At 37.2% G+C, this 16,720-nt stretch overlaps 1 protein-coding gene across 2 annotated transcripts in view; it reads right to left on the bottom strand.

The window, feature by feature from the left end:
- SMCHD1 (structural maintenance of chromosomes flexible hinge domain containing 1) overlaps positions 1–16,720 on the bottom strand; it is a 152,621-nt gene that overhangs the window by 119,367 nt on the left and 16,534 nt on the right. For both annotated transcript variants that reach the window (XM_070420560.1, XM_070420559.1), the window contains exons 2-5: positions 15,403–15,478; positions 14,277–14,438; positions 9,478–9,560; positions 8,484–8,614 (exon numbers count right to left, since the gene is read on the bottom strand). In XM_070420560.1, coding sequence (XP_070276661.1) covers positions 8,484–8,614; positions 9,478–9,560; positions 14,277–14,438; positions 15,403–15,478 — 452 coding nt within the window. The remainder of the gene's footprint in view (positions 1–8,483; positions 8,615–9,477; positions 9,561–14,276; positions 14,439–15,402; positions 15,479–16,720) is intronic.

The following is a 16,720-nucleotide window of genomic DNA, read 5'->3' as shown; positions in this document are numbered from 1 at the left end:
TCCCGTGGTCGGCAAACTGCGGCTCGTGAGCCACATGCGGCTCTTTGGCCCCTTGAGTGTGGCTCTTCCACAAAATACCACGTGCGGGCGCACGTACAGTGCGATTGAAACTTCGTGGCCCATGCGCAGAAGTCGGTTTTCAGCCTGGGCGAGTCTATTTTGAAGAAGTACTGTTGATATTTGGCTCTGTTGACTAATGAGTTTTCCAACCACTGACAGAGGTTCTCAAAGTTTATTCACCAGACCAGCTACATTAGCATCAACTGCATACTCTACGAAATGCAAATTCTTGGGTCTAGTTAAGTCAGAAAAATCTCTCGGCAAACAGAACTAAATATCTACCTACCTACCTATACCTCTATAAACTTTCCTTCAAAACTGTTTACTGCTTCAAAACTCATTAAAATATAGTCTGAAGAATAATGGAAATTATAGCAAAGGGAGTCTTAGTTCCATGTATCATGACAAATGAAGAACTCTAAGTGAACCTCCTACTGGCACCTCACTGGAGAGGAGACATCCCTGTTTCCTCAAAATATAGGCAAGATCTCTAGGGACATCATTGGCCAATATGAGAAATAAATAGAATTTGGAGTGAGACTGGAACCACTATTACACTAAACGGAAAGGTTAGAGAGCAGATGTGACACAGCTGTAAAGAATTAGAGAATATAAAGATACATTTAAATAACTTACCAATAAGAAACAACAGAAAAAAAGGAATGAAAAATATCAAGTGGGTCTAACAGATATGAACGACTAAAGGAAAATATCACACACAGTTTAAGTGTAGTTCTAGAAAAAGGAGAGAATCGATAACAGCTGATTCTCTTGAACCACTAAAACAGGGGTCCTCAAACTACGGCCCGTGGGCCACATGCAAATACAAATATTGTATTTGTTCCCGTTTTATTTTTTTACTTCAAAATAAGATATGTGCAGTGTGCATAGGAATTTGTTCATAGTTTTTTTTAAAACTATAGTCCGGCCCTCCAAAGGTCTGAGGGACAGTGAACTGGCCCCCTGTTTAAAAAGTTTGAGGACCCCTGCACTAAAAGATGGGGCTCTACAGATTCAGAACAAAAAACCCCAAACAGGATACATAAAAAGAAATCCATAGCACAGTGAACACCAAAACAAAACAGATGAACTAGAAAACAGGCTGAGATATAAAACAAGTTAGCAGGCTTTGACAGCAACAGTATCAGATGGTGGAATATTATCTCCAAAGTGCACAGGGAAAATCTGTCAGCCTAGAATTGTGAACTAGAGCTAAATAAAGAATTTACAGATAAAAACCAAAGGAATTTACCATTAAGATAGTGACTCTAAAGGAATGTTTCTACAAGCTGAGGATCGAGCCAGCAACCAGGGCATGTGCCCTGACCAGGAATTGAACCAGCGACCTCTTGGTTCATGGGTCGATGCTCAACCACTGAGCAACACTGGCTGGACAATGTATTGAAATTTTTAACAAACTCAATCTAAATTTCTATATGCAGCAAAAAAAACAAAAAAAAAAACACCTTTAATGGAGCAGGAGACAGAGGGGAAAATACAAATTTTATCACACACACAAAAGCTGAAAAATTCATCAAGAGCAAAGTTGATTTATAAAAACTATTGAAAGACCTTCAGGCATAAAAATGATGATAAGATTTACACAAAGGAATGAAGACCACCAGAAATGGTAAATATGTGAGTAAATAAAAATTGACTCAAGCAGATAGTTTTATGTCAACGGTCATAGCACATCTGATATGGAAGATTACCTTAACATGGTAAGTACAAAGGTAACTTTTAAAATGTGTTGTTTGAAAAAAAATGCTGTGTATAAATTGTGAGATTTCTAAAAAGACAGACTTGAAATACTAGACAACAAAAGTATTATTTTGGAGAGGAAGTGGTCAGAGCTAATGTTCCAAATTCTTTAACATGGCGGGGAGGGAGATATGCAGGAGGTAGTCGATTGATGAAGTTTTTCTCTCTGTTCGATGTTTCTATTTCTCTATCCCTCTCCTTTGCTCTCTCTATAAAAGTCAATAAAAACATATTTTTAAAAATTTCAGCCCCAGCTAGTTTAGCTCAATGGATAGAGCATCAGCCCAAGGACTGAAGGGTCTTCGGTTTGATTCTGGTCAAGAGCATGTCTCTCGGTTGCAGGCTGTATCCCTGGCCCTGGTTGGGGTGCATGCAGGAGGCAACCAGTAGATGTGTCTCTCTCACATCAGTGATACTCTGTCTCTCATCATCCCTTCCAATCTCTCTAAAAAAAATCAATGGAAAAATATCCTCAAGTGAGGATTAACAACCACAACAAAAATTTCAGTACATTTAAAATGTCATGCTCAGCTGGTATGGCTCAGTGGTTGAGTGTTGCAGTTTGATTCCTGGTCAGGGCACATGCCCCGGTTGCAGGCTTGATCCTCAGTGTGTGTGTGTGTGTGTGGGGGGGGGGGGGGGGGGGGGGGGGGGGGGCGGTGCAGGAGGCAGCCGATCAATGATTCTCTCTCAGCATTGATGTTTTTATCTCTCTCTCCCTCTCCCATCCTCTCTAAATCAATCAATCAAATGAAAAACAAAGTGTAGTTAGCTGTACTACAGCCATAAAAAAAAATGAAGTTCAGAAGGATTCTACAATACGAATAAACCGTGAAAACATTGTTAAGTGAAAGAAACCAGATATAAAATGGCAAATGTATGATTCTTCTTAAATGAGGTACCTAGAATAGGCAAATTCATTGAGACAGAAAGTAGAATAGTGGTTACCAGCAACTATATGTTGTCTACAAGAAATTAATTTCAAATATGATGACATAGTGACATAGATAGTTTAAAAGAAAATGATGCATGGAGGGAAAAAGAAAACGTATGAGGAAAGATATACCATGCAAACATGAATGAAACAAAAGATGGAGTAGCTACAAATATCACATAAAATATGCTTTAGAGTCAATATCTTAATGGTAAATTCCTTTGGTTTTTATCTGTAAATTCTTTATTTAGCTCTAGTTCACAATTCTAGGCTGACAGATTTTCCCTGTGCACTTTGGAGATAATATTCCACCATCTGATACTGTTGCTGTCAAAGCCTGCTAACTTGTTTTATATCTCAGCCTGTTTTCTAGTTCATCTGTTTTGTTTTGGTGTTCACTGTGCTATGGATTTCTTTTTATGTATCCTGTTTGGGTTTTTTTTGGTCTGAATTTGTAGAGCCCCATCATTTAGTGGTTTAAGAGAATCAGCTATTATCGATTCTCTTCTTTTTCTAGAACTACACTTAAACTGTGTGTGATATTTTCCTTCAGTCGTTCATATCTGTTAGACCCACTTGATATTTTTCATTCCTTTTTTTCTATTGTTGTTTCTTATTGGTAAGTTATTTGAATGTATCTTTATATTCTCTAATTCTTTACAGCTGTGTCACATCTGCTCTCTAACCTTTCCGTTTAGTGTAATAATGGTTCCAGTCTCACTCCAAATTCTATTTATTTCTCATATTGGCCAATGATGTCCCTAGAGATCTTGCCTATATTTTGAGGCGAACCTTTTGAGCTCGGCGTGTCAGCATTTTGAAAAACCCTAACTTAACTCTGGTGCCGTGTCACATATAGAAATTTTTTGATATTTGCAACCATAGTAAAACAAAGATTTATATTTTTGATATTTATTTTATATATTTAAATGCCATTTAACAAAGAAAAATGCCACTTAACAAAGGAAAATCAACCAAAAAAATGAGTTCGCGTGTCATAGGTTCGCCATCACTGCTTTAGAGCAAGACAATTACCAGAGACAAATAGTATTACATAATGATAAAAGGGTCAATCCATCGAGAAGTCATAACAACCTTATGTATACACAAAAAAACACAGGTTCAAATTATGCAGAGCAAAAATTTAGAGAACTAAAAACATAAACCTGCAAATAAACAGTGGACTTCAATACCTCTCCTCTTAGTCACCATTACACAGAAAATCTGTATTGATATCAAAGAACTGAAAATATTATTAACCAATTGAATGTAACTGACATTCACAGAACATTCCTCCCAATAGCAGCAAAATACACATTCTTTCCAAGGACACATAGAAAAGTCACCAAAATAAACCATATCCTAGTACACAAACCAAACCTCAAGAAATCTAACAGAACTGAAAGCATAAAGATTATGTTCTCTGACTATACTGAGATCAAACTAGAAATCAAAATACCAACAAGAAAATCTACTGAGACCACTTGGAAACTGAACAACACATTCTTAAAACAATCCATGGATCAAAGAGCAAGTTGCAAGGAAAATAAAAATTACACTGAAAATGAAAGTGAAAATAAAGCATATCAAAACTTGTGCGATGCAGCAAAAGTAGTTCGGAGAAGAAAATTTACAACATAAAATATTCATCTTAGAAATGGTCTCAAATCAATTATCTTAAGATTCCATATCAAGATTCTACAAACAGCAAAATAAACTCAAAGGACATAATAGAGATAAAAGCAGAAATCAATTAATTTGAAAACAGAAAAATGACAAAGAAAATTCATCAAAGTGAACACCTGTTCTTTGAAAAACATTACCAGCAATCATATGGTAATAAACTTGAAAATTTAATGAAACAAGATTAACTCCTAGTAAACTGACTTACCAAAACTAAATAAGTAAGAAATAGTCTAAATATTCTTCTAAGACTCTGAAAGAAATCAAAGCAATAGTTTAAAGTTCCTCCCACAAAAAAACTATCAGACCCAAATGTTTTCCTAAGTGAATTTAAGTTGTAGAAGTATAAATTAACTAGAGGCCTGGTGCACAAAAATTTGTGCACTCGGAGCGGGAGAGGTCCCTCAACCCGGCCTGTGCCCTCTGGCAGTCTGGGACCCCTCAGGGGATGACCACTTGCTGACTTAGGCCTGCTCCCCAGGGGATTGGGCCTAAGCTGGCAATCAGACATTCCTCTGGCAGCCCGGCAGCCCTCGGGGGATGTCCACTTGCCAGCGGGGAGCAGATCTAAGTTGGTCAGACATCCTTAGCGCTGCTGAGGAGGCAGGAGAGGCTCCTACCACCACCACTGTACTGGCAGCCATCAGCCTGACTTGTGGCTGAGCAGAGCTCCTCCCATGTGAGAGTGCCCTGACCACCAGAGGGCAGCTCCTGCCTTGAGCGTCTGCCCCCTGGTGGTCAGTGTGTGTCACAGTGACCAGTCATTCCCAGTCTTTCTGCTAGGGTCTACCTTTCTGTTAGGGTCAGTTTGCATATTACCCTTTTACTACATAGGATAGAGGCCTGGTGCACGGGTGGGGGCTGGCTGGTTTGCCCTGTAGGGTGTCCCGGATCAGGGTGGGGGTCCCGCTTGGGTGCCTGGCCAGCCTGGATGAAGGGATGATGGCTGTGTGCAGCTGGTCACACACCCTTCAGGGTGGGGGTCCCCACTGGGGTGCCTGGCCAGTTTGGGTGAGGGGCTGAGGGCCGTTTTCAGGCTGGCGGGCGACTGAAGCTCCCAACCTCTCCTTTTTTTCTTTCTTTTTTTATTTTGGGATTTATTTACCCTCTATGGCTGTCACTGGAGCTGAGAGCCGGCTTTAGCTCTGAGGCTGGCTCCAGCTTGAGGCCTCCGCTGCTGAAAGCAGGTATCTGGGTTTGTTTGGCTTCTATAATTGAAACACTGTTGCAGCTCCAGCTCCAAGGCTGGCTGGCTGAAAGCAGGGATCTGGGGTTTGTTTAGCCTCTATAATTGAAACATTGTTGCATCCGGAGCTCAGAGCTGGGCTGCAGCAGGCGGGGAACCTTGGCTTCCTCCATCGCCAGGGCAACCAAGCCTCTTGTTCGCTTCAGCTGCCTGGTTGCCAGCCACCATCTTGGTTGGCAGTTAATTTGCATATCGCCCTGATTAGCCAATAGGAAGCGTGTCGGAGGTATGGTTAATTACCCTATTTGTCCTTTATTAGATTAGATACAATCATTTTGGAAAAACAATTTGTCATTACCTTGTAAATTATAATTTAATTTTTTTGAATAAATCTTTATTGTTCAGATTATTACAGTTGTTCCTCTTTGTTTCCCCCATAGCTCCCCTTCACCCGGTTCCCACCCCACCCCATGCCCTTACCACCCCCCCATTATCCTCGACCATAGGTATAAGATTTTTGTCCAATCTCTTCCTGTAGCCCCCACACCCTCTTCCCCCCCCCCCCCAAGAATTGTCAGTCCACTCCCTTTCTATGCCCCTGATTCTATAATATTCACCAGTTTATTCTGTTCTTCAGATTTTTTATTCACTCGATTTTTAAATTAACTTGTTGATAGATATGTATTTGTTGTCACTTTGTTTATAATTTTTATCTTTACCTTTTTCTTCCTCTTCTTAGAGAATACTCTTCAGCATTTCATATAATACTGGTTTGGTGGTGATGAACTCCTTTAGCTTTTTCTTGACTGTGAAGCTCTTTATCTGACCTTCAATTCTGAATGATAGCTTTGCTGGATAGAGTATCTTGGTTGTAGGTTCTTGCTATTCATCACTTTGTATATTTCTTGCCACTCCCTTCTGGCCTGCATAGTTTCTGTTGAGAAATCAGCTGACAGTCGTAAGGGTACTCCCTTGTAGGTAACTAACTGTTTTTCTCTTGCTGCTTTTAAGATTCTCTCTTTGTCTTTTGCCCTTGGCATTTTAATTATGATGTGTCTTGGTGTGGTCCTCTTTAGATTCCTCTTGTTTGGGGTTCTCTGCGCTTCCTGGACTTGTAAGTCAATTTCTTTCACCAGGTAGGGGAAGTTTTCTGTCATTATTTCTTCAAATAGGTTTTCAATATCTTGCCCTCTCGATTCTTCTGGCACCCCCATAATTTGAATGTTGGTACGCTTGAAGTTGTCCCAGAGGCTCCTTACACTATCTTCATATTTTGGATTCTTTTTGCTTTTTGCTTTTCCGGTTGGGTGTTTTTTGCTTCTTCGTATTTCAAATCTTTGACTTAATTCTTGGGATCCTCGCATCTGCTGTTGGATCTCTGCATATTATTCTTTATTTCAGTCAGTGTATGCTTAATTTCTGATTGGTCTTTTTTCATATCCTTGAGGGTCTCACCAAATTTCTCCGAGGTTTCTAGATTCTTGAGTAATCTTATAACCGTGGTTTTGAACTCTGTATCTAGTATTTTGCTTTCATCCATTTCTTTCATTTGTGAAACACCCTTATGGGGTAGGACTTGCTTCAGTAGGGCTTTGGTGCTCACTGAGTCTGCTCCTTGAGTGTGTCTCTTATGGATGTGAAGAGTTGTAATCCGTTATCATCTCTAAGGGGGTGCAAGGTCAGGCACTGTCTGGGGCTGCCCAACAGGGCTACAGAGACATCTGCAGATTCCTCCTCTTTGTATGGGGTTTGGAAGTGCCCAGACGAGGCCTAGCTGTGAAGCAAGGCCACTGCTACTGCCAGGTAGTGGGCCTTCTTTTGGAATCTCTGGGGCTCTCTGACCCAGCTGCAGTTTGTTTTAGGCAAAAGGACAGGCCATTCATATGCAAAAGTCGATGAGCACAGCTTGGATGGGGTTGTAAATTGGTGGGGCAGGGCCTCTGGGAATCACCAGGACGGAGCAAAAAGCAATGGCTTCCCTGAACCAGAGAAGTCCCTGGTTCTCCGTGTCCTGCCCACCCATGCAGGAACAATGAATGCTGCAAGCACCTCTAAGAGTAAGTTGCCCTCACGTTATTGAGATTAATCCTTAAATTTGGGCGACTTTCCTTTACATAAGAAATACCAAAACAGGACATGAACAACTACTAACTACTTAATAAGAATGCCAATAGATCTTCCCAAGTATGTTTCCTAAAGTACACAACATAGCTTAAATATCAAAAGACTTGTGGATTATTGCTTACTAGAATTGAGTTAATATCCCAAAGACCTGAATTATTATATTCCTGAGAGTTTCTAGTATATTTTGTTTCCTCTACAACATTTTATTCAGGATATTTTTTACAAACACATTCTGATGTAAACTCCTGACTAGATTCTATTTCCTAGCAGTTGTAAATGTTTCGTAATGCAGAGCCCCAAAAGTAGAATAATAAGACCCAAAAGTAGAGTAATAGAGCTCAACAGAAATACATACGTTAGACATTTAGACATTTTTAAGTGTTATTAGTGATTTCTAATGCCTATTTTAAAACCATTCTACTCCTCCAGAGGCTACACAACTTCCATCAAACTTAGTAACAAAAAAGGGAAATGCCTCAAAGTACTCAACATATCAAAATAACTCCTACATACTTCAGAAAATGCAAAAACAATTGTTCAATGAACAGGCACAATATGATTTATGTAGTTTTGACAATTTCTAAACTAAGTTTTGATCATAAAAATTCTATAATATAAAAATCTAAATGTTAACATCAAAACCTCCAATGTATCATGTATAACTAAAGAAATATGAGTTCTTATCCTTATTAAAATACCCAGCTGCCCATAAAAAAGTGAGTAATGTTTTCTAACCTTTCAAAATCTCCTTGCCTTGTAAACTTGGACAGCCTATACACAGCCCAGTTATTAAGCTGTTTAGAGGTCATTCCTCTTCCATTATCTATCACTGCAACAGCAGGTTTTCCTTGTGTTTCATCAAAATGCTATAAAGTAAAACAAGTTCAAAAAGACAGAAAAAGTCAAATCAATATTAAAAACATGAAAAGTTAAATATAGGAAAATGATTCAATGGGCTCACTCATACATTTCTGGTGGAATTATAAATTAATACAACTTTCTTAAAGGCACTTCAGCTGTATAAATCAAAAGTCTTAGAATTCTTCATGTCCTTTAATCCAGAAATTTCATTTCTTATATTTACCTTGATGAATTAATCAGAGATGCATACAAAGACTTATAAGGATGTTTATCCTCTCAGCATTGCTTACAATGGCTAAAACACAGAAAAAAACCTAAATATGCAATAATAGTAGGCTGATTTGTATTATATTATACTAGAGGCCCAGTGCATAAAATTCGTGCACGGACAGGGTCCCTAGGGGCTGCTGGCTGCCGGACGGGGCCTCCCTTCCCCAGCTGCAGGCCGCCGACCAGGGCCTTTCTTCATTCCACACCACCCCTGGTGGTCAGCACACATCATAGCGAGCGATTGAACTCCCAGTCGAACTCCCGAGGGGACACTTTGCATATTAGGCTTTTATATAGATTTTATGTTATAATATAATTTATATCATAGCCAATAAACTAACCTGCAGCTATGGTATATTATATTGCATAATATTCATGATATGGCAATGTACTTACTGTTGAAGTAAAGAAGATCACAAACAACAAAATGTATACTATAATCACACATATGCACAGAAAAAAGGGCATGTGAAAATTTTAACATTAGATGAAGAGATATCAGATAATTATTTCTTTATTTTTTACTTTTTCCCCCAATTAACCTGTACTACTTTTATAAAAGGAAAAGCTGAATTGCTTAATAGTATTGTTTTCTTACCAATTTGATCTGTATTTTTCTAATCCCAGTGTTACGAGAAGTAGCAGACAATGAATTGTCAATTAATTCTGCAAGAGCAAATGCTGGAAAAGAATGAGAAAACATTACTGCTTTAATTTTCCCTTCCAAATACTTCATATAAAATTTCATCGAAGAAATTCTGAAGTACCTTCAGCCATCACTTTTATTTCCAAAATAACTAGAATTAAAGTATTATCCTGATCCTAATGATGCAATACATAATTAAAGGCATCATCACCAATCACCACCAGCATAAAAAAGCAGTCATCAACTAGTACTTAGATAGCATTATATGGCATGAGTCAGCCAACCACGATTCCTGACCTCACAGAGTTAATAATCTAAAGACAGACATACAGACATAAGAGACAGAAGACTTTTACAATAAAAATCCAGTAGTAAGTACTCTGTGGTATGTAATCACATCATGAAGAAGTCTAAAGTAAGTACATACAGAGTTATGGAGGCAAGTATAGAGCAACGCTAAATGTGTGTATTAATAGCTAATTTAGATATAGAAATCTTATGACAGCAACTTGTCAAGCAGCAGAACATGTCTGGTTAGCTGACACAGAACTGCTATTGATTTCCTACTATACAACCAACTGGATGTTCCATGATCACTGGCTCTGCTTTGTTCCAAATATTCTTTCTTCAAGGTCACTACTCAAATTATTTCTCACTTTTATTTCCTTTATTAGAAAAAAGAGCATAGCAAATGTCTGTCTCTTACTTCCTTTGAAGCTTAATACAATTAAAGCTGTAATTAATCCACAAAGTAACACTCCAGAAAGCCCTTCCACACTCTGAACACTTAGAGAACGGCTATGTTTATAAATTAGCTAGAAGTAAGATATGTATAAGAATCTGGTTAAGGGTAATAACTTTAAAAAAATCGAAAAGGAACACTGTAGGAAATGAGAAGAAAAAAAGAGTTAAGAGTAATTTGGAAGAAAGAAATGAATACAATTTAGTACTAGATTATAAATAAAAGGAGAAAAAAAAGAAAGAAATCCAAGACAGTTTTGGGTGTTTGCTCCAGAACACTGTACAATTGGTCAGTCATATTTCCCATAAAGGGAAAATTTAGAGGGAGGAAAGAAAAATTCAGTTTTGGAGGCAATGCCCCACCACTATATCAAGTTCAATGAGTAAAGGAGCTCCAAAGGGAGCTGGAGCAGATATCGCACTTAATTGGGAGAATAAAGATAGCTACAGATATTTTTGCTCTACTGACATAGAATAGTTAAAGCTTGGATCAGTAGTTAAGAGAAAAGCATAAAAAGAAAAGATCAGCATGACTGAAGAGATGTCTACCATACAGTAAAGAATAACCCGAGGTAACACCAAAGGCAAAGGAAAGAGAATCAGGGAAAGACCCAGGAATCTATAATAATAAAAGCATAATATGCTAATTAGACTGGACAGCCAAACGACTTTCCAGACGACCTTCTGGATGAAGTTGGGGCTGTGAGGGAAGCCTGGGTCCTGGGTGCCTGCCGGCGGCCGGAGGGAAGCCCGGGTCCCGTGTGCCAGAGGGGAGCTGGTGACGGCAGCTAGGGGAAAGAAGGCCTACTCTTGCACGAATTTCGTGCATCGGCCTCTAGTATAATATAAAGTCACAAAAATCAAAGCAAGAGTTTAAACAGTGAGATTCCCTGCTTATTCATATAATGATGATAGGAATGAAAACTGGTTAAAACCAATCTGTATGGTAATTAATTTCTATCAAAAGTCATAGAAATGAACATATCTATTGAGTCCATGATTGTACATTTAGAAATTGATCCCCAGAGAAAGAATTTAAGGACCCACTATTTGCCAGGCATTGTGCTGTGAACTGAACACAACAGACAAAAATCCAGTTCTAGTGGAGTTAACATTCTAGTGAAGAAAGGTGGGAAATCAAATATAATTATAATAAATAAGAAAATTATTTAACATCTTAGAAGGTAAAATATGCTATGGAGAATAGAAAGAGCAGAGAAGAGAAATAAAGAACAGTAAGGCATAGAGGGAACATAGTTATAATTTTAAATAGGGTGATCAAGGTAAGTTTTGCTAGGAAGATAACATGTAAACAAGACTTGAATGGGGCGAGGGAATGTGACAGGGGCTATCTGGTGAAAGAGCATACCAAGCAAAGGGCCCTAAACTGAGAATAAAGCTGACACCAGAGTGGAATGAACAAGCAAGAGGAGCTGTGAAAACAAAGATAATTTGATAGTGCCTCAGACCTACTGTTAGCTATGGAAATGATGAGAAATAGTCATTTCTAGATAAATACAGAAAACAGTGCCAACAGGATTTTCTGACAGATTGAATGAAATGTATGAACAAAGGACAATCAATTTGATTTTTGACTTTAGCAACTAAAAGGACAGAGCAATGATCACTTTGAATAGGAAAACTATGTAGTAATAGGATTTAGTGAACAGATCAGGGTTCTCATCTTAGATATTCTAGTGGAGATGCCACATGGACAATTGCTAGATAGACAAAATTTGGGATAAGGCTATCATTATTATCAATTTTTAACTAAAAATGACCATTTCTCACAACCTCCATTTGAGGGTCATTGACATAAAAAACGGTATAGTATTTAGAGCCACAAGATTGGATGGGATCACTGAGTGAGGAAATAAGAGGAGATAATAAGACTAAGGGCTAAGCCCTGAGGCACTTATTTCAACATTAAGAAGGTGGGGAGATGTGTCAATTATACCTCAAAAAATTAAAAAACAAAAAAAGGTAGGGAAAGAGGAGAAGAGAGAAGGCAGTCAGTGGTAGAAAGAAAATAGAGTGTGATCTCTCAAAATCCAAGTGAAAATTATATTAAGGAGGAAGAAGTGATAAACTATCCTATATAATACGCAAATGATCGTTACGTAAAGACCAACCTCGTAACAACGGGATCACGGATCAGCAGGAGGGTGGGGCAGCGAGCTACAAGCAGGCAGTGGAGAGCTAAAGGAGGCATCAGGGCAGCAAGCTATGGGGGCGGTGGGGGGGGGGGGGGAACTACAGGAGGGTGGTAGCAAGCTACTGGTGCACGAATTTTGTGCAGGGCTACTAGTGTCAAATGATGCCTTGAGTAAAACCAGAGCTGAAAATTGATCATTGGATTTAGTGACTGATAACCTTAAAAGAGTAAGTACATGATAGTGAATAGGAGAGAATGGGAGGAGAGGTACGGTTGATAGTGAAGACAGTCAACTCTTTTGAGAGGTTTTGCTGTAAACAGAAGCAAAAATCTGGGCAGTGGCTGGTGGGATAAGATTATGATGTTTTTAAGACTGGAGAAATAAGAGTATTTGTTGTATGAAAGGAACAATGTCAGAGATAATATTAGTTGCACTTAAGGTAAGGATGTGCACAATGATTTAGTCATAAGAATATTCAGTCATTTGTAATTAAAAAACACTAAAATAACCTAAATGTCTAATAATAGAACATTGTTCAGTATATTGTTATCTAAATAGTGTTTAACCACTAAAAACATATATTTGACATTATTAAAGATGTTCATTTTATTTTAAACAAAAAAGTAGGTTAAAGTAGTATAAATCAGATAAAACCACTAAAATAGAAAAAACAAACAACATGAAAAGATCTGAAGCGATACATACCAAAGTATTAGTGGTATTTATATCTGGGTAGAAAAGATATGGATACTCTTTATGTTCTTTTTGCTTATCTATGTTTTCTAATTCTCTACAAACTATAATGCATATACAATAAAACTATTTTCAATAAGGAAGTTTATAATGAACATCTAAGTAGCATTAAACACATTAGAAGGGTCCAAAAAGAAAAAATTCTCTAAGTTAACTAATTTGTAAAGATCACTAGCAAACAATCCAAAGGTAGGATAAAAACTTGCGAGTGATAAAGATGGAAGGAAATAATAAAGAAATGAAATTAAGAAGACAAACCATTTACTCATGCAGCTCAACTACACAAATTGGCAAGGTAAAAACAATTGAGAGGTCTATAGGAGAAAAGGAAGAATTAATCAAAGTGAAGATTATACATGAGATAGAGCAGTGGTTCCCAACGGTTTTTTTGCCATGAAGCACCTAAGCATCTCTAAAATCCTGAGGCCCCCCGCTGTGATATATAATTCTTATTATTTAAAAAGTGAATTCCTACTCACGTGGTGGGAGTCTAAAAGGCCAATAACTTGGTCTAAACAAGCTTACAAAGAACATGGCATCCATGAAAGAGAAAAATAAAAGGACAGCTAAAGTACTGAGGAAGAAATCACTAAGAAATTGGTAAAAAAACATAACAATAATATGAAATGATATGAAAAAATAGCAAATAAAGTTTCAAAACATATAATAGAGAACTGACATGCATAAATATGTCACAATATATATTTATATACTGTACAAGAGGCCCCTAGAACCATAAGAAATGCAAAAAATTCACTGTTAACTCATTCTCAAATTGCCCCACTTAAAAATCAAATTGCCCCACACTGGGAATCACTGAGATAGAAGAATGTGTAGAAACAAGATTTCTTATGAGTTGAGAGGGAATGAATTCTAAAACTAGGTTAGTTTTAAAGGAGAGGTATCTTTACTCTGAAGATGGCAGGTAGGAAAAGAATTATATTGTAATGAAGAATTTGAAGTAAGGAAGCTCACAATGACTTGTCACAGTCTCCTAAAAACTAGAATGAGATACTTTTTTAAAGTAAAGGAATGGGACAGGTAATCAGGGGATAAAGGAGAGTAATAGTTTAACAAAATTAGTATAAATGGAATACTTACGCAAAGGATTTTGTCCTTCACTTGCATAATACTCATACATGCCACTTTTAACCAGTGTATCATAGTGAGGTAGGAATTCAATTCTTTCTTTTGTAGCCGTTAGTAGTAACTGGTCGACTGACTGTAGCAGGTATAGAGTAACTCCATCTTTAACAGTTTCATCTGTAATCAAAAGGTAGTATCTTAAGTGCAAAGCTAGAATCAGAAACACATGAATTTATAATTTTAAAAATGCAAACTGTATCTATTCTATGAAGTATCTTTAAAGATGATACAGGCAAACCCCCAAACAATGGCTCAATCTATAAATTCAGTTGTGTTTTGTTAAGAATATCAGTTAAATAGGCCCAAATACTTCCATGCATCTGAAACACTCAATTTAGTAACTTAAATTATCACAGGAAATCAGATGACGAACTACATTTGAGTGTTATCAACATGAAAGGAGAAGAGTGGTTAAATTCAAAAGGAAATCAGGCATGAAAATCTGGCAGGTCTTGCCCAACAAGTGTGGCTCAGTGGTTGAGCGATAACCTATGAACCAGTAGGTTATGGTTCAATTCCTGGTCAGGGCACGTGCTCGGTCCCAGTGTGGGGCATGATTGATGATTCTCTCTCATCCTTGATGCGTCTGTCTCTCTCTCCCTCTTCCTTCCTCTCTAGAAACAATAAGAATATATTAAAAAACAAACAAACAAAAAAGCTGGAAGGTCTTAGAATTCAATTGGGTAAGAAAAGATAATGGAAGAACCCAATCCAATTAGGAGAATTAGCTTCTTAAGGGCCCACATGGAAGGCCTGTGGCTAGCTGTTGGGCAAAGTCTCATCTTCTGTAGCCATAAATGATGTCAACTATTTTTCTATTACCTTGCTTGAAAAATATGACTTCTGTATAAACTGTGAACTTATAGACAGTTTCCTCCCCACACCAACAAAGTAACCAAAATCATCAACCATTTTTTCATGCTTATCTATGTAATCAAATAGTTATTGTTCTACAATATACTAGAGCAGCAGTCGCCAACCTTCTAGATCTCACGGACCACCAGTGGTCCGAGGACCTCCGGATGGCAACTGCTGTACTATAGCATATTAAATATAAAAGCATAAACTTAACATTGCTTACCAAAATTATCACTGGTAATTTCTTTCCTACTTGTTGTTGTAATAACAAATTTTTCCTCAGGTGAAATGCCAAGTGTCTACCCAAAATAATATAAAGAAAATGAATTATTACACAAAGGAAATAAATGCACCAATCAAGTTTTTAAAAATATGAAAATGCTAATAGTATATAATCTTGTAACAATTACTACATTTGTCTGTCATATTTTAAAATTTTGCCTTTTCATAATTAAGCACAAATCTATCTATAAATTATTTGCTTAACAAGGTTGTTTTTTCTGCTATTATATGCCAGCTAGGACGACGAGTGAATAATTGGGACATTTTAGAAAGGTTTCAACATCAGCAGACTCTTCCGAGACAAAAGACATTACTCCGAGTCAATATATAAGTAAACTTATTAACATAACACATGTTCACTACATTAAATATTTAAATAGGTAAAATAAAAATACTAGAAGAAAATAGAGGTTAACATTTTATTTTATAACACTGAGGTAAAAATAGCCATGCTATGCAGGTTACCTGTATTAAAGACTCATTATATCTTTTATAACCCTTCCCAAAAGAATAACTCTAAAATTTTAAGACAAATTATAAATTGGGGGATTAGGGGATTGGTTACAAGAAGAGACAGAGTTAGCATCCTTAGCAGAAAAAAAAAAAGGAAAAAAAAGCTTTCATAAATCAAGATGAAAATCAGCAGAGAAAAAGAGTGAAAAAACATGAATACAAGAACTCACGAATATACAGCCAATGAACACATAAAAAACTAAAATTTCTCGACAAAACAAAAAATGGGAATTAGAAAAGTGAGTTAATGGTTTCATTAAAATTTTACGTATCTTTAAAATGAAAATACAAAGGTTCTTTATAAAATTAAACAACACCACAATGTACAAATAGAGAAAAGGCTGATTTCTGTTTCAGGTAATCATGGACTAGTTAATGTAGACCAACCTTACTATAGAAAACTACTAAAAAGTTCTAAACTAATAATACTCAAGAATTTAAAAACCCTTAGTCCAGCGGTTCTCAACCTGTGGGTCGCGACCCCTTTGGGGGTCGAACGACTCTTTCACATGGGTCGCCTAAGACCACTGGAAAACACATATATAATTACATATTGTTTTTGTGATTAATCACTATGCTTTAATTATGTTCAATTTGTAACAATGAAAATACATACTGCATATCAGATATTTACATTACAATTCATAACAGTAGCAACATTACAGTTATGAAGTAGCAGCGAAATTAATTTTATGGTTGGGGGTCACCACAACATGAGGAACTGTATTAAAGGCTAAATTAGACCA

The sequence above is a fragment of the Myotis yumanensis genome, unplaced genomic scaffold, assembly GCF_028538775.1.
Source record: "Myotis yumanensis isolate MYYU_CA2020_CCGP unplaced genomic scaffold, mMyoYum1.0.hap1 SCAF_7, whole genome shotgun sequence".
Lineage (NCBI taxonomy): Eukaryota > Metazoa > Chordata > Mammalia > Chiroptera > Vespertilionidae > Myotis > Myotis yumanensis.
Note: the sequence above shows the minus strand (reverse complement) of the source record. Positions and strands in the feature narration are given on the sequence as shown.